Source organism: Pungitius pungitius, chromosome 4 (genome assembly GCF_949316345.1).
Source record: "Pungitius pungitius chromosome 4, fPunPun2.1, whole genome shotgun sequence".
Lineage (NCBI taxonomy): Eukaryota > Metazoa > Chordata > Actinopteri > Perciformes > Gasterosteidae > Pungitius > Pungitius pungitius.
This window is the reverse complement of record NC_084903.1, coordinates 6,725,574-6,753,561: the sequence shown is the minus strand read 5'-3', so window position 1 is coordinate 6,753,561 and position 27,988 is coordinate 6,725,574. Positions and strand designations below refer to the sequence as shown.

The window sequence follows — 27,988 nt, the reverse complement described above, 5'->3', positions numbered from 1 at the left end:
TCAAATAAGCAGTTTCAAAACATGTTATAGAAGAGTGCCATTATAAGTACAATTTAAGTTCTACGATTTATTAGTGCTACGGTTTGTTAGGGTTTTACACAAGGTAGTTATCAGTCATAGTTATCAGAAATGTTATTAAATTGTTGATGTACATTAGTGGGTGTTTGGTCGAGACTAAAAAAACAAGTCAGTAACAATGATCATGTGACCCCTCAGTAGTCGACAGTATCTCAGTCCTGCAGTGACCTTCCAGCCCTCACAGCTCCCTCACATCATGTGACATGTGTGTTGTGTGTCTGCAGGTTTCAGGCTGTCTGATCACAGAGGACCCCTCCCACCTGAGAGAGCTGGACCTGAGCTACAACCATCCAGGAGACTCAGGAGTGAAGCTGCTTTCTGCTGGACTGAAGGATCCTCACTGGAGACTGGAGACTCTCAGGTATGAAGAGGCTGCAGCCACAGACCATCAGACTGGTAGAGGGGGGAGAGCTGGAAACCTTTTCTCTGTCCCACTGTCAGCCTGGTTCATGTGACCCTGAGACACCAAGCTGACCTCAAACTACCAGAGACTCAACTGTTTGTGTCCCACATCAGAACATCAATACAGACAGAAGTAGTGAGGAACAGTAGCCAGGATGAGCCTAAACAGGGAGGAAGGTGATGAAAGGCTTGTTTCTATGGAGTCGTGTCTTGTTTCCACATTATAAGAGAGGACAATGGTGACTCCTGACACGTTGATTTCATCATGGAGGGTTGATGTGAGTCAACGTCGACATGCTGCAGGTTTGTGGGCTCTTATCAAACAACACTTGGATGTTTAGATGATTGTGGTGTACTATTTAATATGTGCATTAAAGTTGTCCCTTAAGACTTGCCTTTGTTAGTTTGTGGGTATTCTGCGCATGTCGGAAGTAAGGAAAAACGAGCAATTTTCCCTCATGCCGAGCCTTGTGTCTTGTGTCCTGACATCTCCTATTAAACAGTTAAACGCGTGCCTCATCTAGTTATTTAGTACACCACAATGATCGTCATCTGGCTCCACTGTGTGTTGTCCTTTAGTCCAGACGTTATTATTAAAATACCAACCTTCAAGGAAACAATCTGTTCAAAGTGTCTTGATGGATCCTGTTACATTTCCTTCGGTTAAGAGGGAAACGCTGACATCCAATGGAGGAATAAAACAGGGACCGTGTGAGGCAGTTAAAGAAAAGTAGATTTATTTACAAAAAGGAACATAACGGGTAGGTTGGAAAAAGGTGGGGGGGGGGGAAAGTGTACTGTGGGGGTTGTGCCAAACTAAATTATCAAAGTACAATAAAACCAGGCCTAGCTCAACTCTGTGAAAAGAAACAAAAAAGGAAAACAAAAGACCTGACTCTATTCTACAAATGTTCAAAATAACAAATACATCGGAGGCAACAACCCATAACCTAGTGGAATAACAACAATAACTCTGCGTGTATGTGGGTGTGTACAGGGTACCCCAGCCTTACCTCAGTCCCACTTCCCCCACCACAAACCTCAATGGAAAAAAAAGCCAGAGCGAGAGAGAGCACAGTGAGAGGCTTTATAGTTGCCCTCCATATCGGATTGGCCGGAGTGTGGGCCAATACCGGGGTGCTCCGGAGGCAGGGCTAGCCAATACTCACCCCTCACCTGCAGGACTAACAAAGAAAAGGTGAGGGCAAGAGAGGCACACATCTCTACACGTAACAGATCCTCACAGCAGTTGTTTGGTGTTTTAAAGGAGTTTATGTGGATTTAGTGCTTTGCACTGAGAGACAGTTCCATGGAAGATACGAGTGGTCAGTGGTGGCTCGTCCATTGAGGGCATTGGGGCGTGGCCCCCCCTTGAGTGATGGTAAAAAATGCATATGTGCATATATGATTTTTGATTATATTAAAAATACATTTTACAAATAGTCAGTATTTGTGTTTTTGAAACATGGATTATATACCTGATAATATTTGTAAATTAAGATTTGCGCAAATTGGATACTTTTCCTGCTCTCATCCTCTCTGCTTGTCTGCATGTATCAGATGTTTCAGTTCGGGTCCCAAAGGGTCTAAGAAGCAGTCAGCCAATCACTGATGAAGTTAATGAGTGACATTATAATTTCAGCGTCCTAAAATACATTGAGATTTGGGCCCTTCGTCTCCCTGCGGTGCCTCGTCAGGGCGAGTCTAAGGTCTCGAGTCTCAAGTCTCGTCCATTTAGCGACATGACAACGGCGAGCAGTGTCCCTCCAACAAGACCAGACCCGACCTCGGGACATTTCCTGTTTGGTTCAGTCTCAGTGTTTCCATCAGAAGCTGCTTTCATCCAACAAGCTGTGATGAAGACACAGTTCACTTCCTGCTGAGCAGCAACCAGCAGACCCACTGAGTCAGAAGAAGAGCATTTATCAGCTAGACACAGATAGCTTGTGTTGATGACTTATTCTTTCAGATTTTTTATATTCTAGTTAGTTGGAATGCTTCAAGCATTCCAAGTATTGTTCTTTGAATCTTTATTAGTTGGAATGCTTCAAGCATTCCAAGTATTGTTCTTCTAATCTTTATTCTACTTATTCATCTTCTTATTATTAGTTGGAATGCTTCAAGCATTCCAAGTATTGTTCTTCTAATCTTTATTCCGCCTTATTCATCTTCTTATTATTATTCTTCTATTTCTTCCGCCGCACCTTTCAACTCCTTCACACTTTCAGCTATTCAGACCATTCAAATTTTAAAATGTTCAGCTCCTTCAGGAGAGGGGGGCTATGACTTTTCAGCTTTTTAGCTTTTATAATTGAATTAATATAAATTAAAAACATCAACCTTTTTAACATTTCCAATGGATTAAATTTTCAAATCCTTTCAAAACTTCTTCAACTTTCAACTTTTTTAGCTTTTCCAATCTTTCAGCTAGAGACACCATTTAAACTTTAAAATGTTGACACAAGTCTTAAAAATTTCATTAAAAAAACAGCTTGTTGATATCTATTATAGTTTTTTCATAATCATTAATTATGTTTCATTAGTTTTGGGGTTTCTTTCGAATTTAGAGTGGAGTTTTCCGGATTGTCCCGCGATTTAAAGTGAGCGCCGTGTCAGGATTCAGTAAAAAAAAAAGAGGCACTTTTTTCTTTACGGCCACAATATTCACTTTTCAGCCTTCATTTAAAAGGAAAACATTAGCCGTGCTTGTGCTGGTTGGACTCGTATAAGTTTGGGATCTCAGAGTTATTTACTTTTTGCGTGAGGAGCCTGATTGTGAGACAAAGTCTGCCCCGAGCCCCATAAGCTTCCATACAAATCTGCCGACATTTAAAAAAAAAAAACACAGCCGGTACACTTTTTGTAAACGGTTGTTTGAGCAGTTTGGGTCTCTCAAAATGTCATTATTTTTTGGCTACCCCATATAGTTTTGCTCCAGGAAGCATTTGTTTGAAGTGTGGATTTTGTCTAAATCTCTTCACTCTCTTCGCTGTGAGCTAATAAGCGACCAGCTGTTGATCGATGGCCATAAAGACGCAGCTCAGGGACGTGCAGGTTTAACCGTGGTTAGATAACGGTACGTATGGACGTGCGTGTCGTGAGTTGGGACGGAGACCCGGGATGAGCAGACCGTAAGTAATGTGGAGGCTGGACCATAAGATATTTCAAACATGTGAGAGCGATAAGTGCTAGAGTGCTAGCTAGCTAAACTGCTAACGAGGCTACTCCCCTCTGGAAACTTAAAGCGGGGGTGTGACATTGTTCATTCGGTGTTGTCATTAAGCTGCAGGCACGTGAGTTTATTTTCTTACGCGAGTGATACTATTAATAACCTTTTCGCGGACGCAAGAAGGTCCATAGGTTAATTAGCACGTCAAAAGTTACGGGGGAGGGGCGTGACGTTGTTCTTTCGGTGATTGAGCTGCAGACACGTGAGTTTGTTTTCTTACGCGAATGACAGGAGATCGTTTGGTCTTTATTTTACGCAACAAAGCGTCAACTTAATATACTATTAATAACCTTCATCGCGGACCGCAAGAAGGTCCGTCACGTCAAAAGGTACGGTGGACCAGCCGGGGTTAGGGGGGGGTCCGCTGGTGGGCGAAACAGCGCACTGAGGAGTGAACAATTGTAATCGAGATGGGGGCTGTAGTATTTGTGTGTGTCCACTAACATTTAATTGTCCAAGTGAAACACGTAGTACTTGTATTAGTCATTGGCGCTGTATGCGTCCATCTTTAATTCACAAAACCGCGCATCTCTATGACGTCATCAAAACATGACGGTTAACTTATCCGGAAGTATCCAGGGGCGTTTTTCGATGGGACCGCCACGAAGCTCTCAGTAATTTCTACACTATTTGCAAACTTTTGAGGCACTCACCAACCATGCAAAATGGTTTATTTTGACTTGTTGCCAGGATCTTCTCCTGTCTTGTTTATTCTGTGCACATGGGCAGGTGCCAATGTGTATGGTAGGTTGTGTCATCAGTGTATTAATGGGTGAGAGATGTCATCTAGTATTAAAGCGCTTTGAGTAGTCAGAAGACTAGCAAAGCGGTGTACAAGTCCATTTACCAAGTTCATTTAGTTTGAATGAAAAAGATTCAGCAATGTTTAGAAGTAATTTAAGCATTTATTAGTTCTGTATTTTGTCAAATTCATAGAAGCTTCCCCCATTTCTGTTTTTTCCAATTCTTTCAAGTTCATTTCAGCTTTTCTAATTTCTATATTTTCAGAAATTTTTAAATGTATTTCAGCCTTTTCTATTTCAGCAATGTTTAGAATAATTTCAGCATGTTGCATTTTAAGAAACTTTTTGAAATTAATTTCAGCTTTTATTATTTCTGTGATTTCAAATTCATAGAAGCTTCTCCCATTTCAGTTTTTTTAATATTCTTTCAAGTTCATTTCAGCTTTTCTCATTTCTGTATTTTCAGCCATTTTTAAATGTATTTCAGCTTTTTCTATTCTTTCAGCAATGTTTAGAATAATTTCAGCTTGTTTCATTTCTGTACTTTAAGCAACTTTTTGAAATTAATTTCAGCTTTTTGCATTCCAACGCATTTTCAGCAGGAAATGCATTTTCTAGTTAGTATTAAATAATTAATCATGAACAAGTTTGTGATACTTTTGATTTCTCACAAGGACATTATCCATAAAATTCCACCACAATAGTAATAGATGATGAATAAGTGAACATAAGAAGCTGTGGTCATTGGCCAATCAGAAGAAGCTCCACTGCAGTAGAAGAAGAAGAGGTGGTCCATGTGGACATGAAGGACAAAGCTGTGTGTATGAGAGTGATGTGATGTCCATGTCTCATGCTGCTCCTCCTTTCAGGGTGGAGCCTGCTGGAGTCCGATGCTTGAGACCAGGTCTGAGGAAGTGTAAGTGAGCTTTGTTGTAAAATGTCCTTTATAATCCGCTTGTTTGTGTGAAAATGAAGTTGTAAATCTTCAATTATGAGAATCTTCTTTTAAATTAAAGACCAAACCGAATATACAATCTTTATACCCTTGTATTTGAGTAAAGTGCATAATCCATATATATCCCAGATCAATATTTCATTTAACACTGTGTGTGTTCTTGAAGTTGTTTGAGTTGCTCAAAAGAGGAGGAATAACCTTTAAAGTTCCTTGTTGGCCCCCAACGTTTCCCCCACATTCACAACATTTCACTGTCACCTTATTCTCTTTGACACATTGAGGAGTTACTTTATACATTTCCTTTAGCCTTTAATAAACTAATTAATTACCCCTCATAGTTAAACCCAAATTGCTTGTTGAGTTAAATTCTTTCAGATCAGTCACTCATGCTTCATTCCAACAGCTTTCATTCACTTAGACTAAACAGGTTAAACACTTCTTTGATAATTGTGTCGTTTGTAACCCTGTTTTTGGAGCTATGATCCCTAATTGCATCGACACATATTCTGTGTGCTGGTGTTCGTTTGTAGTCTCACTTTAATAGTTTATCAATAATAAACCCATTTATGAACTATCTTCCTTCATTTGTTCATCCTAATGTTGATGATTAATAACTGCAGCTGTTTTGTGTCTTGTTCTCTCATCAGATTCCTGTGAACTCACAATCGACACAAACACAGTACACAGAGAACTCAAACTGTCTGACAACAACAGGGAGGTGACATGTGTGGAGAAGGTTCAGTCATATCCTGATCATCCAGACAGATTTGACTACTGGCCTCAGCTGCAGTGTAGAACTGGTCTCACTGGTCGCTGTTACTGGGAGGTCGAGTGGAGAGGAGGAGTTTATGTATCAGTGAGTTACAGAGGAATCAAGAGGAAAGGAAACAGTGATGACTCTTTGTTTGGATACAATGATCAGTCCTGGAGGCTGAGATGCTCTGATAAAGGTTACAATGTCTGTCACAATAAGACAGTAACACGCATCACCTCCTCCTCCTCCTTTGGTAGAGTAGCAGTGTATGTGGACTGTCCTGCTGGCTCTCTGTCCTTCTACAGAGTCTCCTCTGACACACTGATCCACCTCCACACCTTCAGCACCACATTCACTAAACCTCTTTATCCTGGGTTCTTTCCAACCCAGTCTCCAAAAAAGCGTGAAATGGCTACGTTGGTCCACCGTGATAAACGTAGTCATGTTACGTTTTCCCCCAAAATAACGTTACTATGTTACGTTTCTTTTGGCCCATTCATTTACATTGCTTTGCAAATAGGTCACGTGACTATCAAGTTTCCCGTTAGCGAAAAGAAAAACATGGCGGACGGTCAGCATAATCTCTGTGAAAAACCCAATAGTTTAAGAAAGCATCAGCATTTGTATGCATTTCGATGGCATTTCTAGCGAGAAGTATGCGTTATTCTTTCATAATCTTCTATCAGAGACTGTAGAAGACCTTCCGTTTATTCGTTTCTGCGAAGATTTGAGTGTCTCTTTGGGAAAGCGTGGCTACGCAACGCCTTTAACGGCGCATTATTAAAAAAACACTTCCAGTGGGGGCGTTACCGTAAAGAAGCGTTCAGCCTTAAAGCCACTAATCGCCAAACAAAACAAACTCAAAGCACTCGAATCACATTATGACTTTTTAAACATAAATTCCCTTATTTTTATGAGTTTTCAATGAAAGAATGCATAATTTCCGTGGGTAGGCATGACCGGGACATCCCGAATTATGGGCAATTTTGATTTGTCCAGCTTTTTGACAGCTCCAGTCCCGACTTCCAATCACAGCCTCCTAAATCAATGACGCGCCTTAAACTCTCGGTTGTTGTGTGAGTGCAACTCCCCCCCCCCCCCCCGAACATTACGTCTTGTTTACATGGGAAAGGGGGGCGGGGCTTCGCCCTCAGAGCGGAGCGTCATTTCTCGCTCCACACGTCTCCTCTTTTTACTGGCCAGGAAAACGGGCGATCTATCCCACGTGGGTCTGGCTCCATTCCATTGGCTCTGACGAATCCATAGAGAGGCGGGACTTATCATTTTCCCGGCAAACGGAGAGATTTGAGCTGCATTGCTTGCCCTGTGCGTGAAGTGGCCGTGAGGCCTCCACTAAAGTCTCTCTCTATTTGTTCTGCTTTACTCAATAAAAGTAAAACCTTTACAGATATACTGTCCACACACTAGGCTAACATAACGGAGACTTCCAGGCTTCGTCCTTTATGTTTTATGGGGATAAAGCCCCTGTAAGTAGTTTTTTCCCAAGCAAATCAGAGTTTCTTCTTTTTTTGTGTGTCCCATACAAATATCAAAATATATATACTGATTTTCACATCCAAACACACTCACTTATGTTCCCTTGAATCATGACAACAAGAAATTTCAAGATAAACCTTTTGCTTTCATAAATCATACAGTTTTAGTGTGTAAATGCCCAGCAGTGTACGGTCCGAGGGCCCCTATCGGGCCACTTGTTAGATGGGTTTGATGGGTTACCGACTAAAATATATGCCCCCACCCCCTAACTTGATTTAGGTCTGTTGCCTCAGGGCAACTTGTAAATATAATAAGTCAAACAAGCAATGTAAGCATTAAGAAAGTAGTGCATTTTGAGCACATTAACCACAAATGGATTCAAACATACATTCAAAAATATTAAACAAAAAAAGAAATGAAATGACCAACACTGTATGTACAAAATCCACATAAGAAACATGTAAACTTAAAGGGCTTGTTTGTGTCAAATTTTATGGCATACACATTCAACTGGCCTACAATAACCTGAAGAATGTCTTAAAATACTGAAGGGGGGGACATGATATCATTAGAAATGTTATGCCAGGGAGAGCACAGAATGTATTGTGGGGTGTTCAACAAGGAGGATTTTCAACCTCTACTATGTCTCCATCCTCATCTTGATCGACAAACTCACTGTCACTATCATCAGACATGCGTTATCCTAGTTTAGTGTGTAAATGCAATTTCCATCATGAGACCTAAAAAACGCCTACAGGAATAAAAGGGTTAAACCAGATACAACTTGCTTGTTTGACTTATTTGACTTATTATATTTACAAGTTTCCCTGAGGCAGTTAGGGGGTGGGGGCATACATTTTAGTCAGTAACCCATCCAACCCATCTTGAAACTCAGTCGAAGGAGTCTAACGCCGGAGTCACAGGGTGCAACAAAACTCTGTAGTGAAAAAAGTGAAGGCCGAGGCATGCTGGGTGAGGTGCGATCCCGGCCCTTTCGGGACAGTGTTGTGCTTGAACGCGTTCATTGAACGATAGTTCATAAACTCGTTGATATTTTGGGCGAACGTGAACTGAACGTACTGTATTAATGCCCGATGAACGTCACTGTTCTCGTTCATTCTGGTGTCTGTGAACGGCACGTTCGTTCAGCTTAACATCGTTCAATGGGGTGCCAGATTTCTATAGAAAACACACCATAAACGCGCATTAATAAGTGTAGCAAAGAGGCGGCGTATAATAATTTTAAAGAGTTTTATGAAGTTACTGACAAGGTCGGTGAGGATGGGAGGAATCTGACCTTTCTTTGCAAACATTTGCACCTTAATGATTACTGTCCTGTTTTTCTTTTAATAATTTCTTATTTAAAAAAGACCATTCAAGCAGCATGTGTTTGAGAATGTAGTGTAGGGGTAAACTCTGCAACTGCTGCTAGGGTGGAGTGAATAGAAAGCAACATAGCATCAAAGCAACAAAGGGGAAATGCTGTCCCCTCAATGCTAATGTAAACCCTGGTTGGATAAGGATTCAAAATTGGATATGAAGATTAAATCTGATGCATCGCTTCAGTGTTAAAACTGATAAAATAATTGCTGTCTGTGGTTCTGGGCTGTGGCAATAATTAAAAAAAAAAAATAGCTCGCAGCAACGTATGGAAAAAAAGAACTGAACTAGTTCATTTTTTGGAACCGTGAACTTAGTTCAAATATTTTGAACTATGAACTGAACTAGTTCCTTTTTAAAATTTGTGAACTAAACTTTGAACTAGTTAATGTAGAAAGTAAACTTTCCCAACACTGGCTATAGGACCCCGGAAGATGATGAACTATGCCTGGGAAGGGCGAAGCCATGCCGGTACGAGCATGATGTGCAAATTAGTCGTCAGATCAAAGTATAGTAGTGATAGACTAATCGAACCATCTAACAAGTGGCCCGATAGGGGCCCCCGGACCGTACACTGCTGGGCATTTACACACTAAAACTGTCATATTTATGAAAGCAAAAGGCAAAAGGCAAAAGATCTTGAAATTTCTTGTTGTCATGATAAAAGGGAACATAAGTGAGTGTGTTTGGATGTGAAAATCAGTATATATATTTTGATATTTGTATGGGACACACAAAAAAAGAAGAAACTCTGATTTGCTTGGGAAAAAACTACTTACAGGGGCTTTATCCCCATAAAACATAAAGGACGAAGCCTGGAAGTCTCCGTTATGTTAGCCTAGTGTGTGGACAGTATATCTGTAAAGGTTTTACTTTTATTGAGTAAAGCAGAACAAATAGAGAGAGACTTTAGTGGAGGCCTCACGGCCACTTCACGCACAGGGCAAGCAATGCAGCTCAAACCTCTCCGTTTGCCGGGAAAATGATAAGTCCCGCCTCTCTATGGATTCGTCAGAGCCAATGGAATGGAGCCAGACCCACGTGGGATAGATCGCCCGTTTTCCTGGCCAGTAAAAAGAGGAGACGTGTGGAGCGAGAAATGACGCTCCGCTCTGAGGGCGAAGCCCCGCCCCCCTTTCCCATGTAAACAAGACGTAATGTTCGGGGGGGGGGGGGGAGTTGCACTCACACAACAACCGAGAGTTTAAGGCGCGTCATTGATTTAGGAGGCTGTGATTGGAAGTCGGGACTGGAGCTGTCAAAAAGCTGGACAAATCAAAATTGCCCATAATTCGGGATGTCCCGGTCATGCCTACCCACGGAAATTATGCATTCTTTCATTGAAAACTCATAAAAATAAGGGAATTTATGTTTAAAAAGTCATAATGTGATTCGAGTGCTTTGAGTTTGTTTTGTTTGGCGATTAGTGGCTTTAAGGCTGAACGCTTCTTTACGGTAACGCCCCCACTGGAAGTGTTTTTTTAATAATGCGCCGTTAAAGGCGTTGCGTAGCCACGCTTTCCCAAAGAGACACTCAAATCTTCGCAGAAACGAATAAACGGAAGGTCTTCTACAGTCTCTGATAGAAGATTATGAAAGAATAACGCATACTTCTCGCTAGAAATGCCATCGAAATGCATACAAATGCTGATGCTTTCTTAAAATATTGGGTTTTTCACTGAGATTATGCTGACCGTCCGCCATGTTTTTCTTTTCGCTAACGGGAAACTTGATAGTCACGTGACCTATTTGCAAAGCAATGTAAATGAATGGGCCAAAAGAAACGTAACATAGTAACGTTATTTTGGGGGAAAACGTAACATGACTACGTTTATCACGGTGGACCAACGTAGCCATTTCACGCTTTTTTTGGAGACTGGGTTGTTCTTTCTCTGGCCTGGTTCCTCAGTGTCTGTGTCCTCTGCAGGACGGAGAGTCTCCTCCTGGTGGAGAACCTTCCTCTCTGCTTACCACATAGTTCAGTCTGTACATGATGTTGATGAAGGTGATGTTTTTTTCAAGAACCATTTGTAATGACAAATACAAGGGAAATATGAATGTATAATTCTTTTTGAGCAAATTTTCCAATCTCTCAAAATCTGTTCAGTGAAATCAAATATAATTTCACATAATCAGGTTTGTTCTGAAAAAGAACCTTTTAAAAGCTATTAAAAATATTTAATGACAGATATCAGCTACTATCAGGTTTTTATTAACTATATTATAATCACTTCATGTGTTACTTTGGGTTAACAGGAATATAATTGTATCTTTCAAATGTTAATAAATGAATTTTGATGGAAACTGTGTCATTAACGTATTTAAACACCAAGTATTTGATGAGCAGTGTTCTGCTCGTCACCTCGTGTCATAAACTCTTCTTCCTTCAAAGTGAAGCATTCTGGGAAAGTTAATGAGTTTCTTTAACATTAAACATGTGACGTCAGACTGATGGAACGAGGCCTCAGTGGGATTCGATCCCATGGAATCAAAGTGCTTTTTATTGTCATGTGTGAAGATCCAAACAAACATCACATTCATACAAAGAATTTGGGAGCAAATGTTTAATTTCCAAAGTGATGACCATCACACAATATTAAAGAACCATTTGTATACAAAGAGTGTTTGTTCATCTGCAAACCCTAGGTTATGCAGATGAACAAACGCTCTTTGTACTCTTAACAAAGTATTTAAGTAGATATTTTCATTTCAATGCATAAATATTCAATGCTAGAAATTCAATCACCTTTTTCTTTCAAAATCCGATGACACAGATTTACTTCCATAGTCGACTCCCCCATTTCCCAGAATCCAATTCAAAGAATCGTTTCACAAACCTTTAGTTTGGCCATCAGACGGATTCAATGTCTTTCTCTCTGAGTTTGAATAATCCATATTCCTCATTTCTTTTATTCTGTCGAGCTGTACCCACTGATGAGGAAATATCATTATATTTGGGCCCCCATGTACAAGATGATTCACATAATAAATAAATAACGGGGCCCCACCCTAAAAACGGACTAATAACCAAACTATAAATCAAGTCTCATAATATAAATGCATTCATTAAGAATTAAAGGTTTAAAATCATGCACTGGCTATGTTTCCACCACCATCATCACAGTACACGTATGCACAAAGAAATCAGAGAAAACTGCTCCTAAAAGTATCACAGGGTTCCTTAAGTTACAACGATACCAATCAGATCAATACCAACTGAAATCAACCAAGCTATTATCTAGAAAACAAATAAGCCCAGTTGAGGCAGAGGTGACATTCATGGCTCAGCTTCCTGGTCCTACTAAACAGGAGCTACATCAGTTCCTTGGATTGGTGACTTACACAATGGAGGCGACCAAAACGTTTTTGTCACTTTGACAGATCTTTGACAGGACCACTGCAGGGACAACCACCACCAACTACCACACAAAGGGACCATACATTTGAGAGAGGTTCACCATTTAAAGATGGATTTAATAATATGTTTGTGTGTGTTCATATGATTCCAAAAACAATTATGATAAAATAAAATAAGGGGAACGCAGAAATGCAGAAAGTCTGCTAGTATCATTGGTTTGGTCAAACTAGTGCTATTAAACCTACACTCACCAGCCACGGCTGTCCTTAATAGAGCAGCAACCAGGAGGCTCATGTGACTCTGGAGGAGCTGCAGAGATCCACAGCTGAGGGGGACAATCTGTCCACAGGACAACTAGTAGTGTGTGAAACCACAAATATGTCCTTTATGGAGGAGTGGAAAGAACCATAAGAATTCCTGCTTGGAGTTTAACACAAACATGTGGAAGAAGGTGCTAAATATAACAAAAACAGAACAGATAAATATAACAAATGCTGACAATGTATCATCAATCAGGCATTTGAGTCCATCTTAAAAAATTGTGCCAAAATGATTGACATCTTAGTCGAGCAGTACAGTAACATCTGGGTAAAGCACATTTCATCTCTGCAGCCTCCTGGTCCTGAGCACTTTGTTGGTACCAAAGTGTGACGCTGGTGTCAGTGAGTCCACCTCTTGTTTGTTCCACTCTGCAGCTACTGATGCATCGGCTTCTCTGTGGATACTCAGAGAATAAGAATTGAATCTTTAACAAAGGTTTGCTCCTGGAAGAAAAATTGTTCTAAATCTGTGATCTGAACTCCATCGAGCCATCGAGTGGCTGCACTAACATGTGGCTTTGAGGTGGAACTAAAATAATGATTTAAGGCTTACTATTTTCATTATAGTAACAAATACTGAGGCCAATAAAACTAATGTAATGTAAAGAAAATTACATCACTCCCCATTTAACCTCTTCTGTTTAACCATTCATTTCAGGATCAAAGTTTGACAAATAGTGATGTAGGTTCAATATTCTTAATGTTTGATAGAAGTAATTGGGTTCTGATTGGAGTCTGCTAGGGTCACTATTGGATGAAATTAAATGTGTCTGTTCGTAAGCAGGGATCGCTAATTAGCATTAGCATTAGTTTTTCGTCAGCTCCCGCGCTCGACTGCACATGCGTGATCTGGTGTGATTTTTTTTTTTGTAAGGTGATCTACTGCCACTTTGATTGGTCGATCGTGATCGACGATTCAAAAAAATGAATGGTGACACTGTGATAAAGAAGAGGAGCTCAGTCTGATCTGGGGTCTGTGAGGACTGTTACTCATGCGGAGGGGAAGGTAGCAGAGTGAAACAGTGCAGGAATTCAGTCTTTTAAGTCCACAAAGCTTCATGTTGATTTCTTCATCTGCTTTAAACACATTTAGTCACTTTTTAGAGTGTTTGAATGTGTTCAGTTTTTCTCTCATTGATCACCAGGTTGTAGTGAACCTTTTACAAACTGATCACATGGTGAAGTGAACAATCCCATCAAGAGAAAGCTTTCCCATGTTACCATAGTAACCACAGTGTCTCCTACAGAGGTGGAAAGAGTAACAATATTTTGTACTCAAGTAAAAGTACTGTTACTTAAGTAAAATTTTACTGAAGTAAAAGTAAAGTTACCAGTCTAAAAATGTACTCAAGTAAAAGTAAAAAGTAGCTCATTAAAAATGTACTCAGAGTAAAACTTACTGATTTACTTTTCAAACAGTTGGGTGGGGGGCGGGATTCTAGTGTAGTTAAAAAAAGACAAGGGAAAATAAATCTCAATCTAGTTGGTTTTAATTGAAGGAAGACCTTTACAAATTAAAGTGTAATAACTAAAATAAAAATAAAAGAGATGGATGATTTTAGTGCAGATCATCCAATAAAACATTTTAAACATTACTACAACCACTAAATATGACATAAACTGTGTTAAACCTAATCCTTCATACCATAATGATGAAAAAAGGTCATTTGCTTGACAGAAACAGTGTAAGCTAAAGCATTCCTCTTACAGTCCGTTTTAGCTGTTTTCTCCTTCTGCAAAAGCTTTGAAAGTAACAATAATGGTCAAAACGTAGTTGAGTGAATCAGGTTCTAAAACTAAACCTAATCCTTAATAAAATAATAAATGATGAAAAAATGTAATTTGCTTGATAGAATCGGTGTAAGCTAAAGCATTCCTCTTTACAGTCTGTTTTAGCTGTTTTCTCCTTCTGCAAAAGCTTTGAAAGTAAAAATAAGGGTCCAAACGTAGTTGAGTGAATCAGGTTCTAAAACTAAACCTAATCCTTCATACCATAAGGATAATGATAAAAAAAGTTAATTTGCTTGACAGAAACAGTGTAAGCTAAAGCATCATTCATTAGAATCCGTTTTAGCTGTTTTCTCCTTCTGCAAAAGCTTTGAAAGTAACAATAATGGTCAAAACGTAGTTGAGTGAATCAGGTTCTAAAACTAAACCTAATCCTTCATACCATAATGATAATGATAAAAAAAGTTCATTTGCTTGACAGAAACAGTGTAAGCTAAAGCCTCATTCATTAGAATCCGTTTTAGCTGTTTTTGCTTCTGCAAAAGCTTTGAAAGTAACTAAAATGTTTAAAACATAGTTGAGTGAATACGGTTGTAAAACTATACTAATCCCTCAATACCTAAATGAAAATGATAAAAAAGGTAATTTGCTGGATCGAAACAGTGTAAGCTAAAGCATTCTTCTAAACTGTGGCCAGCCGTTGATAGCTGGCACTCACTGACAGCCAATCAAAAAAATTTCGCAGAAGACTGTGGTTTGATTCCGTGGGAGAAATATTATTTTCTTTTCATTGTATTTGCATTACAACAGGCTACACATGAACTCCTTTTGTACTTAACACTTGTACAAAGTACAGTATATGGCTAAAGACGCTTAAAGTTGACTGTTCTAAGTACGTTTACAGTATATAATGTTCAAACATTATAAGCTGTTAATCTATATTAAATAACATAAAGCAGCAAACGTTGTGCATTTATCTGAATTATTATTACACATTACATTTCATTGACTTACAGTTTAGCGTAACTTAGACACAGCGCAAGGTCCGGTAAAGGTGCTATGTCTCTTCAATGCTCTTTCCTGGCTAGACTGACAGAGAATGTCCGGAGCTACTCTTGTTAGGACCCCGATCTGCATATCAGTTGTTTTTTTTGCCCTGTCTGTTTTTTCAATCTCGTTTCCACCTCTCTTGAGAGCTCAGCTGTGGCTCATTGATCACCTGTGACGGGTATAAAGGCTTTAGTGTTCCCAGGCCTGTCGTCTGTTCGTGCCTGTTCCCAGGCTGGTATCAGGTGTGTTTGCATGTCTATTGGAGTTTTGTTCACCTGTTTGCATGTTTCTTTTTTTTGGGTCCTGCAGCGCCAGAGCCACGTAGTACCACGGAGTACACGGCAGTGCGAGACTCTTGATTATGGTGTCGGACCTCGGGCTTCCACACCAGAACCCTGCCCCATCCCCTCGGATTACAAGAAGTCGGTGGAGTTGCCCTCCCAACTCCTGTTGAGCCTGAGGAGCACTTTGTTCTCCCCTTTTGAAAGATCTGCCTTCTGCGATCGTTTTGTTTTTATTCACCTCCTTGGTACAGCGCAAAATAAAAGAATTGGCTGGAAATAGAGCTGTTGAGTGCGTGCTTTTGGGTCCACCGACTACACACCCCAACAACTCTTTACATTCGGGTAATCGCTCGGTCCACACTACAGCGCCACGGGTGGCCAAACATATATTACATCTGTAGTGTTAATAAAGACAACTCGTCCAGTTTGCGCATCAGGCAACTGAATGTGTCAGACCGAGATCTTTTGAAAAGATCAGGAGGGCATATTCCCAATATATAAGTTGCAGTTTCTGTAGTGTAGTGGTTATCACATATGCCTTACACGCAAAAGGTCCCCAGAAACTAGACTTTTGCATTTCACTTTGCCAATAGGTGGCGCTTTTTTGAAAATCGCTTCATGGGAATACTTTAAGGCTTACACTAGTGTCATGAGTAAGACATTTTTTTCAGATATAAAAATATTTCTTGAAGTTATAACATTTTACATTAAAAAAAAATCCACACAAAATGGATGCCAGTCAAGATCAATTTGCCCGGATTTGAAAGCAATCAGTTTAAACTCTCGGAGGAGATAATATGAACATATCCTAGATCAGTGTTTCTCAACTGGTGGGTCCCGTTTGTTGTTGTTGCATGGAAAACACCGCCAGTCGACACCGCCAGCGAACGCGGAAGCACCCCCCCCCCCCCGCCCGTTGACCGATTGAATTGGGCCGCGGCTCGTCATTAAGGGGTAAAGGTGGGTCCCGGAGCCAGACAAGTTGAGAACCACTGTCCTAGATTACATATGTCAAACTTGAAGCTTTTACAGAAAGAAAAAATATTTTCCCTCCCATCAGTGTTGCTTTTCCAATTCCCACTATGCGTCAGCAGTTCCATCGACACAAGCACACCGTATCTGCAACGATCACCCCCACCTCACTGTCGACCGTGCCGTCCACGGCCCCTGACTTGTGAACCTAGGGAAACACAGGTCATCATAAAAACACATTCATTATGTTTTGTGTTTTGATTGTTGCATGAAGAAAATAATTAGTTACAAGTCACACAAATTGGTCCATATTTATATTTATTTCTGTACAAAAGTCCTCAAAGAAGTCATGGAGCTTTAAAGGCCCAATCAAATACAACCCACATCTATTTGGTGCACACTCAAAAAAAATACTTGACCAATTCAGATGCAAATATGCAGTAAAAATGGCTGCTACAAATTTTTAAACGAGCTATAATGATTTCTTACATGCAGTGTACATACAGGACAAATTACAACTTAAAGATTTTGGAAATTGGAGATTTTGATTAGCTGTGTATGTACAATAAATAAGTATAGAACATATCTCTTAGCAATTTGTAGATTTTTAAATTTACATTAAACACAAAATTGCTGATACATTCGCCGAAAAACCCAACTTATTTTTGCCAGATTTAAACAAAGGTTTCTTTTTTGTCTTGAAATGGGGACATTTAAAGATTCCCTGTTTCAACATTCAACTGACTATTCATTTTAATTGTCTAATCATGAGCTTTGCTGATTCACTTTCAAAAATGCAGAACGATGATTCACAAACACAGAAATTAGAAAAATTTGGAGGAAAACATCACTATCAACTTTCTTCTTCTTCATGGACGTAAATGAATGTGAACTGCAAGGTACTTTAGTAGGATGCTGTCAGACATCAATATCTTTCAACAGCATAGTCTCACAACACTCACTTACTAACCAAATTATCTCATAGTCAGTATGCTTTGAATGAAGTGGTTCTGTGATCTTTGTGAAATGTTAAAAGGCTGAACTGTTTTCTATATCACATCTTTCCTCTGTATAGCAGGCTTAAATATGTCAGAGTCATGGACAGGCCTACCAAATAACAAACAGGCCAATATAAAGACTATACTTTGACTAAAACACTAACGAATTGTAGCACTTAAATTGTACTTATAATGGCACTTATCTTTAAGTTTATGATGAAAATTGCAATTTCTTGATTATTGTTCTTCTAAGTTTGTATCTCTATGGTTGAAATGCACTTGTCGTAAGTCGGTTTGGATAAAAGCATCACCTAAATGACATGTTAACATTAACATCAATAAGTAAGAAAGAGATTCATGTGTTTTTTTCTGACCAAATCCAATGGTTAATTTAGCTGACACGTTAACGTTGTATAGCAATGTGTTTCATGATACAATGATATTGCTCAGTCCGATACGGGACCAATATCAGTTATGTCTATTGATGACCATGGAGACAGCAACTTTTCTACAATCAACCTTGGCTTTTGTGACCCACTTTTACTGAAGAGATACAAACTGCAACTATGGCCACAAGAGATGGTGTTATCTAGTTCTCCAGTTCTTAAACAGATAAAATTCATAATTAAAGCTGCAAGCACCGATGGACCTGCTACTCCGCGCATGCCAGGGCAGTGGCAGGACAGCTACAAATGAGGCCAAGAATGCCGTTGGACAAAACTATGCAAACATTATCTTTAACATTATCAAGGTCTTTTGTCTTTTCTGAAAACATTTGACAGAGATCTGATTAATCTGCGAAAAGCATGGTATGAAATAAAAAACATGTAACTTCCTGTTACCACTAGGTGACGCTATGACTAGGATTCAAAATGAGCAATTCGATGAGTACAGGGACCTTTCCCTGTAGACATACGTGTAATCACACAAATGTGGAGTAGACTAGATGATTTACAGCCAAGTTAAAAACTACTTCCATTTTCCTGGCAAATTGTGGTATTTCGCAAAAGCACCACGCTCAGATACTTTATTTTGTCAAGCTTTATGATTTTTTTTAAAGGCAAAGATCATACTGCCCAAATTTGAAAATAATTGGGATTAATCTTCTGGAGGAGTTCTTTCTTTACCCATTAGCATTAAGAAGGAGTGGGAAAAATAGTTTTTTTTACAAAGTTCAAAATAGCAGAAAATCTAAGTAGGTACATCTCAAGTCAATCTGCCAACAGAGGAAAAAATGTGGTACTTTTAACATTTCTAGGGGGCACTATTGAGACATTTCTTTATATCCAATGTCCTGATATGCATATCAAACTTTTGAGATATAAAACCCCCTAAAATAAAAAAATTAAATTAAGTAGAACAAAATGAACGGATATCACATAAATAAAAATGACCTACTAGCATGGTCCCAAGAGTCTGCTTTTTCTATTACATATTCAATTCATTTCATTTTGTTTAGCCCAAAATCACAAATTACCAATTTGCCTCAGCATTAGTGTACTTCAGGCTTTTCACTGTGCCATTGTGTTACCATTTTAAACACTCAATATCAGATTGATCAAGGAACAGATAACTTGCTGACACAAATGAGAAGGGTGGTACTGATACCTAGATTTCAGAAAAGCGACCAGGGCCCTGTTCCTCGTACTATTGTACGTGAGTTAGCCGGATAATTTTCAGGATGAGATGGTGTAGATGAGGCTTTTCGGTTCCTCGAAGCAGGTTTGGCTAAATCACAATACTAACACATCAAAAAACGTAAACCTGCTCCGGTACAGTCTGAACACATGTGATATCCTGTGCCCAGAATCCCTCACACGGCACATTAAAAACTCCAAGGGATGAAACCTTTAGAGAGACAGAGGAGGATCCTTCCCTAGGATGGACAGACTGCGATGAACTTATAAATGAACTACGTAAAAGATACACATTATGTTCTATTAATCCGACAGAAATGATTCAAATATACATATTATCTCCTTATATGCGTTCATCATCATCATCATCTCCTGCTTGTCAGTGGAGAATAAAGACGCTTTCTTTAAGTTTATTTGCAGCTGTACTTTTGAAAAATTGCGCTTTCTAACGTAAAACGCGCACGCGACATTATCCTGATGATTGACATCTGGTTCAAACTAACGAGAGAGTTTGAGTGCAGATTCGCCTTTGGGGAACAGAGATATTCTGATGTTAATAATGTCTTTAATTTGAGCTGGATAATGGGATCGGAAAATGTCACGCACGTCGGAGTCACTCATCCATGACCTCAATCGGTTTGTGTTTAAGTTGATGACTGAGAATGTTTGCTCACACAAATATGTGGAGCCAAATAAGCTCAGAATTTTCTTAGACACTGATGGTGTTTTCCACGGCACTCATCGTCACACTTGCAGCTCAATGAGCTCCAGCTGCAGTTGTGGAGAAGCATCATCAGGGTCCACAGAGTAGGGAGAAGAGAAAATCAATATGTCCTTTTTCTTAATTGCAAAGTCTTTTCTTGAAGATTAGCGCATTCAGATGCTTCGTTAAATCAACCAAAAAGGCTAGATTTGAGGATTGGACAGTTCTTCCTTTGGTTGTCCCTTCTTACCTTGTCCCTGAAACTGTCGGTTGTACAGAGCTTTAGAGCGAATAGAATTGATTGCCTTTGCCACTGGTTTTATGACATCGTCTCATTTGAGATGTTTGGCGTTACCTGCGTCTCCGCAGACTTTATTGCCAATCAGTGTGGACAAACCACTTCGTTCACCAGCCTTGGCGGGAGCATTATCGGTAATGATCCCAGAAACTTTACTCCGTGACAGTTTTGCAAACATAAACAAATAAATCGGTTCCTCTGGTTTGTCCTTTAAGACTCTTAAGGTCAAGCAGCTCCTCTGACACGTTCCTCATTGACTACTCTAAAAAAAATAGGTATTTGTGCAGTGTCAATGCATCTGTGCTTTCATCGCAAACTAGTAAAAAACTAGAAAAGGCATTTCCTGCTAAAAATGCGTCGGAATGCATAGAGCTGGAATTAATTTCAAAAATTATATAGAAATGAAAAAGAAATTAATAAATCTAAAAATACAAAATACCAGCAACTGTGTGTGAGAACCTGGTGAAGACTTATAGAAAACGTTTGACCTCTGTCATTGCCAACAAAGGATATATAACAAAGTATTGATATGGACTTTTGTTTTTGACCAAATACTTATTTTCCACCATAATTTGCAAATAAAAATAAAATAAAAATCTGACAATATGATCTTCTGGATTTTTTCTCCTCATTTTGTCTCTCATAGTTGAGGTTTACTTATGATGAAAATGACAGGCATCTGTCATCTTTTTAAGTGGGAGAACTTGCACAATTGGTGGCTGACTAAATACTTTTTTGCCCCACTGTAATAGTACTGATGGTAAAAGTAGTTGTATTGGTAGTAATACTACATCTCCCCCTTCCTTAGCCTCTTCCTCTATTCCTCCCTCCCCCTTTCCAGTTTTCTCTCTTTTTCTCCCCCCCCCCAATCCCATCATTTCAAAACAACCACCCTATGGAGGGAATTCGTATTGTAATGTTTGATGAGGCCTATCAATAACCTATAATAACTTCTTAGTTTGAAAAAAAAATATTCTGTCTCTCCACCCCCCACCCCCTCACCCAATAGTACCACAACCACTGGTAATATTGCTAGTACTTCTAGTAGTACTTCTAGTATTTCAACTGGTATTAATATTAAAATGACTTTTACTACTACTAATATTTATAATACTACTCCCATTTCTGTATTATTTGCCATTTTTTAAAAAGAATTTTAGCTTTTCCTATTTCTGCAATGTTTAGAAGTAATTTAAGCTTTTATTAGGGTCCTCGCTACGACTCGTAGAGGAACCTATTGTATTTCAAAGAATTATTGTTATTATTCTCACGAACCGCGGGCCTTTTTCGGGCCTTTATCATATTGAAAAAGTTGGTAAATTTGGCATGGATATCCGGACTGTTAAAAAATGTCATCACTTTTGGGTCTCACTTTTGGGTATAAAGAAATGTATCTATAGCGCCCTCTAGAATTTAAAAAAAGAACACACTAGGCCAGTTTCCGCCCCCGATGTCCGATCAACACATTTTTGGCAATTTCTCCTAAACGCTGAGTTTGATCGTCACGAAACCGAATTGGTGAATCATTATTGGTTCAATGTGCCCTTGATAAATCAGAATGGTGCTGATAAGTCATTGTTTTGATGAGATATGGGCTAATTAACTTCGCAAGGGGTGTGGCTTAATCTGGCAGATTTTTAACTTCCAAATGACTTGGCCTGCCCTAACCAAAATTATAGCATGTGTGAACATTGAAGCCCTAAACACACACTAATATTTCCATAATTTTTTAAGTATAGGGGGCGCTGTAATTAATGGTTAAAGATCTGCCTTTTTGGCCTGTTTTTGGCCTTTTATCATGGTTTCTTACAGTTGTAAAAGACCGAACTCCTCCCAGGGATTAAACCCGATCCTTTTCAAAATTGCGCAGTGTGATCCTGAGACCTTAGGCTCTAATATTTGCATTATGCTGGAAGAATTTACAAACTATGTGTGTAGGGAGCATTTTCAAAAAACCACCATTCGCCACGAACATTGAAGTTGTTATAACTCGACCATACTTTATCTAATCTGTTCCATATTTCTCATATAGCATGAATTTCTCACCCTTTAAACATCCATATGATCACTTCTGACCTGTATTATGGTTTTAAGAATATATTATGGATAATGAACTTTGCAAGGGGTGTGGCTTAATCTGGCAAAATGTATAACTTCCAAATGGCTTGGCTTGCCCTCACCAAAATTGCAAGATGTGTAAACATTGAACACACCCTAATTTTTTAATAATTTATGAACTTTAGGGGGCGCTGCATTTAATCATTAAAGATGTGCCTTTTTTGGCATATTTTCATCATTTTTTAGAGTTGTAAAAGACCGAACTCCTCCCAGGGATTAAACAACCGCATTTCTAACCATCTGGCCAGTCCCCCAACGTGCAAGGAGTAGCGAGGACCCATCCAATCTTAATTTAAATTATTTCTGTATTTTTTCAAATTCATATAAGCTTCTCCCATTTCTGTTTTTTTTTGCAATTCTTTCAAGTTCATTTCAGGTTTTCTCATTTCTGTATTTTTTAGCAATTCTTTAATTAATTTCAACTTCTCCTATTTCTATTCTTTCAGCAATGTTTAGAATTAATTTCTGCTTTTTTCATTTCTGTACTTCAAGCAACTTTCTGAAATTAATTTCAGCTTCATGCATTCCAATACATTTTCAGCAGGAAATGCATTTTCTAATTTATTCTGACCGAGCCAGCAAGCCATAAATAACACATTATGAGATGTGACCGCGGGGCCGTGTTTAGGCGGACTTTGGACATGCCTGCCTTACTCGATGAGTTATCATGTTTGACCATGCATGCATACGTTTTTCCCCCTTTACAAAACACAAAATGTCTTTCTCATTGCCAAATCTAGAAAAAAAACACTGAGCTTGTGGCAACTGACATCCGCTGCTGGCAGTGCGTATGTGTTTATTATTTTTTGGGTGGGTATATTGGCAGCATATGTTATGGTCTGGGGGCTTCATACTCTCATCGCTGTCCTCACCACTCAGCCAACTTTTATAGCTTCATCTTGCGGACCACAGGGACAGGCAGAACCAGATGAATCTTGGCTCGGTTGAAATCTACCTCCATACGTATCCAGTCCGGATGGAAGGAGCCCTTGAAGCCCACAAATGTCAGCTTATCTGCCAAAGGTCAAATTATATTGAAGTCAGTAATAACAACAGAGGACCAGCGTGTTTATCAGCGATACCATGCCTCACTAATAAATCTAACACCGCACAGAAGGCATGCTTCAATTCTGAGTCTCTGGTGCTGCACACTGAATGCAGTTGACCACAATTGATGCTCTTCTAAGCCCCGCCCCTCGCTGCTATTCTTTTTCACTGTTTTAATCTTTCAGCATTCCAACACATTTTGTGCAGGAAATGCATTTTCCCGTTTTTTAGTCTCTTCCCTCTGAGCATCTTGTTAAATGACCAGAGGTGCGCCAATAACGTGGTTACTCACACAGCTAACAGCTGTTTTAGCTGATTAATGCAGTCTGACAGGACCTGAAGGTATTCAGGTCTCACAGAGGATATTTCGGAACCTCTCTTGCATGAGCCCCCCCTTTCTAACCCTACCTTAGGTTAAGGGTGTCCTAAGGGACAGATGTCCTCCCCTACCTCAATTCCTTCCCCCCGTTTCTAATCATCCTTCCTTAATGGATTTCTTCCACATGTTCTCCCCAGAGAAGGGTCTTTTGGAAGTTAAACATAGTGTTTAAACTGTTATGTTTTAAGATGTATTATGTTTAAAGTGTTTTAGCTATTAGATGACATCAATATTATGCATAGTATGTTCTGTTAAGGCAAAAAACCTTTAAGCCAAAGCTATATTGATTAAATGCATTGGAAGGTTGAAACACTGAGGGACCGATAGGAGAGAAGTTTCAGGCTGCAGCAGTAGTTACAGAGGAATGTTCCAGAGACCAACGTGGGAGGAGCTGCGTTTGCTTCTGTAGCCAAGTGCATACGGTTGCACACAAAAGAGACATAAAATATATTTAAAACAAGAAAAAGAAAATTGACTAAATAAACAGACATTTTGATTCATAATTTGAATGTAGATGTGTAGACAAATGAAGCTTAAAATTACAAAAGGACAGATATAGGTGGTTACCTTTTAATGTTATGCTTTTGTCTGCTCCAAGTCTTTCCAAGACTTTAATCCAGGTTCCTCTGGTAACCAAACGACCCTTAGATGTGATGAGGACGATTGAACTAGAGATTGAGACACATAATATTCCACATTTTACTAGCTGATAGTTGTTGCCTGTGTATTTCTAAATTGCACTTAGTTGGGACTCTATTTTTCATTAGAGTTACTTCAAACGATCATGCACTCATGAATCATTTGGTTTTAATGTAAATTCACCTTCTTTGGCAGAAACGAGAAAACAATAGAAGAAACATAAAGAGACAGTTCTTTTAGTGTAGTAATGCACAAGCTTTTACCCATCTCTCAGTCCACTGACGTAGTTGTCTATCTGTGCTGGGATACCCTGTAAGATGGAGTTCCTGAATCCTTTGCTCTCTAAGACCTTCCCATCATGTCCGTCAATAACGGTCATCTGCAACCCATCGACTGGTTGGTACAACTTCCTGCCGTTCACCTGTCACAACATATTGTTCACATATTGTAACATTACACTATTGTTCTGCCATCTATTAAATGACAGAACTGATATAAGGTCAATCATTTAGCTAAAACGAAACAACACATACATTTAAGGTCATACCTAACATATCAGCAAAGGTACACTTTTAAAAGAAACTTAAAAAAAATAAATATTCAACTTTTATTCCAACCAATATCTCAGTCTAAAGAAAACCTCCTGTAGGTATTATAAAAATATTGTGGAGTTGGTTAAATTAACCATGTTTATTAAATAAACATCTTTGTATTTTAACTATGCAGGCTATGCAACAAAGCTGTATAAATCAACGTATCTTAAACAGGGGATGAAATGCTGTTCCCTGGAGGCAAGTCTGTAGTCACACTCATAGACACTAAAGGCTGATTTAGTGCAGTGCCAGTAAGTTAGCACTGTTTTCGACGATTTGGAAATGAGGACAGGTTTGCAATATCTACCTGAAGCCCTGGTATGACCCAGGCAATAGCTGGGTTCATTATAGCGCAGAACTCAGCTTTATTTTAATTTGAAAAAACTACAGTAAAATAGTTCAACATAGAGGGGACTTGCAAAAGACAGATTTGAAAAATGGTAGAAAGCAGCAGGCTTTTGATTGTTAAAGCGTGCTCAAAACACACATGGTTCCTGCATTTCAGGCTGGAAAAGGGTTCTTTTCATCATGTGAATATCAACCATCGTGTCTCTGTTTCTCACTGGCAGCAGACATCTTTTCCAGATACAGTCTCTACATTGAGTAATGTTATTCACGGCCAAGGTAGAATTACGCATGAAAGAATTGCTTGTAACATTTTGTGCAATCAGCATCAGTGTCAAAAAATCCCCTATCAGCAATAATGCTGTAGCAACCTTATTCAAAGAGCTCTTGGGATTGGGGTGACCCACACTTTCGCAATCATCTTGACTGGGGGCTGATGTCTCGCTTACTACTCTTAGACCAACGAAACAGTCATGTCACTACCACCCAGGCTTTGTTAAGAGGGCTGACCAAATGATCAACTTGGTTTTAAAAAAGAGTTATACAGTTTTGGTGGGGTTTCGGCATAGTGGGAGGAGCAGGTTTCCCCTTAGCCATGACAATGATACAAGCTACATCCAGATGTAGAAGTAACCTTTGCGTTTCAAGTTGATGACATGTTTATGGTATATTAAATGTGTGAGGTCAAATATCATATACACAACCCAACTTAACTTAATACACTTAACCACTTCAAGAGATTTGTCATTTACCTCAGTAAAGGCAAAGTCCTCTTTGATGTGGAAATATTGGGAATTATAGGACTCTAGTTTGACCTCCAAGAAGTGTTCTGACGAGTGCTGAGAGTAAACAAGCAGATAAATTAGAATTAATACACAATTTGAAGTAAGATTTCACATCAGAAGGAAAATTAAAATCAACAGCCATAAAATTGTATACAAAATAGAAAAATCTAAAGGAAAATTCCAAGAAATATGGAGTGCCAGTCTGAGTAAAAGATGTGTTCAGATAGACAAACAAAAAAGACACCTTGTTAAATGATACAAAACAATGTATTTAGATGTAATATATGAATAAGTAAAACAGGAATCTTTTAGATAACCTCAAATCATTCTGTGAATTTATACACGGAACTACCTATGCAGAACGTATTAATATTGTATTGAGACCGTTTTGTGAATCATTGCTTAAAAACAGTAAAATAATTTCAATTGATTAGTTGTCACACATTTCACCACATTCTAGTTTGTCTGCATGTTATCTAATGCGCCTGTCCTTGCACGGCAATTCCACACTGACATTAATGTATCGTGAAGTCTGTGTGGCGGTCTGGTGGACTCTGGACATAGCATCAGAGTTACTACCCTGTTCGTCCAAGTAATATAGTCTTTTAGTTGAGGTATATGGGGTGATGGTGGCACATGGAGTAGTGCAGTGCACTGGGGGCCGCAAGGTCGGTGGTTCAAATCCCGGCTGCCCCATGTGCCATGTCGAAGTGTCCCTGAGCAAGACACCTAACCCCTAATTGCTCCCCAGGCAAAAATGTAATGCACGGGTTATAATGCAATGTAAGTTGCTTTGGATAAAAGCGTCAGCTAAGTAACACGTAATGTATAGTCAGAAGAGGTGTCTCTTTAGTTTGCAAAAAAGCAGTTTGCTTTAGTAAATACACAGTCCCCAATTTAATTAATTTACTCGCAAGGTATTGTGTGTAGATTTTAAAATGTGTTGTACATATATTTTTAGGAAAGAGTTGTCAACAAAAGAGACAACCCTAAAACCTTAATATTTGTTTTTCTTTACAGATGTTTGTGGAAAGAGAAGACAGCCAGATTATACACCTCTTGTGCGCTGAATGCATGTGAATAAATACATTTGATTGATTACCAGTGGAGGCCTTTATCAGTGGGTAAAAGTTAACAAAAAACAGTTAAACTTCAGCTGTTCAAACATGTACAAACATGTAATCTCCCACAGACCCACCTCCAAAGTGGGATCTGGGTAATCCGGATTTATAGAATCAAACTGATCAAGATTTCCCACTAAAGTTTTGAAATACTCAACAGCAGTCTTTTATCCGGATCAAAGGCAGGATTGGATTCCCAATCCTGAATCTGAATCTTCGGGATCAGATTTGCTTTGAAATACAATTTTTTAGGATCTTTTTAGGATTTAATGTTAAACCAGAAGGATCATTTTGAAATACCGGCCCTAGTGTGTGATTATAGTCCGAGTATGGCCTGGGTTTAGCCTTAGTGGAGCCTGAGTGTGACCTGAGTTTAGCCTCAGTACTAGAGATGAGCCGGATACTCGGCTGAAACGAGTATCCGGTACGGATAAAGCACTTTTGCCGAGTACGAGCATTGTACTAGTAATACGAGTCAATATCTGTGCTCGGATTGAATAAAAGTCCTCATTGGGTAGCTGTCTGTGTCTGCATTCTGTGATTGGCTGGTAGTCACAGCGCCCCTCCCCTACACA

The 27,988-nt window shown here is 39.2% G+C and overlaps 2 protein-coding genes across 5 annotated transcripts in view; one reads left to right on the top strand and one right to left on the bottom strand.

Moving 5' to 3' along the window:
* Nucleotides 1-40: 40 nt before the first annotated feature.
* LOC134127333 (stonustoxin subunit beta-like) lies at nucleotides 41-15,853 on the top strand. The gene is made up of 4 exons (XM_062562002.1): nucleotides 41-439; nucleotides 5,322-5,368; nucleotides 6,055-6,732; nucleotides 15,804-15,853. Exons 1-4 carry the CDS (start codon nucleotides 282-284, stop codon nucleotides 15,851-15,853), a joined length of 933 nt encoding a protein of 310 aa, XP_062417986.1. The 5' UTR covers nucleotides 41-281.
* An 881-nt stretch (nucleotides 15,854-16,734) lies between these two features.
* LOC119195232 (cell migration-inducing and hyaluronan-binding protein) overlaps nucleotides 16,735-27,988 on the bottom strand; it is a 172,022-nt gene continuing 160,768 nt past the window's right edge. For 2 of the 4 annotated variants that reach the window (XM_062561685.1, XM_062561687.1), the window contains 4 exons: nucleotides 26,260-26,346; nucleotides 24,833-24,990; nucleotides 24,498-24,598; nucleotides 16,735-23,518 (listed from right to left, as the gene is read on the bottom strand). In XM_062561685.1, coding sequence (XP_062417669.1) covers nucleotides 23,391-23,518; nucleotides 24,498-24,598; nucleotides 24,833-24,990; nucleotides 26,260-26,346 — 474 coding nt within the window. In that variant the 3' untranslated portion in view covers nucleotides 16,735-23,390. Of the gene's footprint in view, nucleotides 23,519-24,497; nucleotides 24,599-24,832; nucleotides 24,991-26,259; nucleotides 26,347-27,988 lie in introns of those variants that run through there. The other 2 variants (XM_062561686.1, XR_009956013.1) reach the window with 2 other exon arrangements.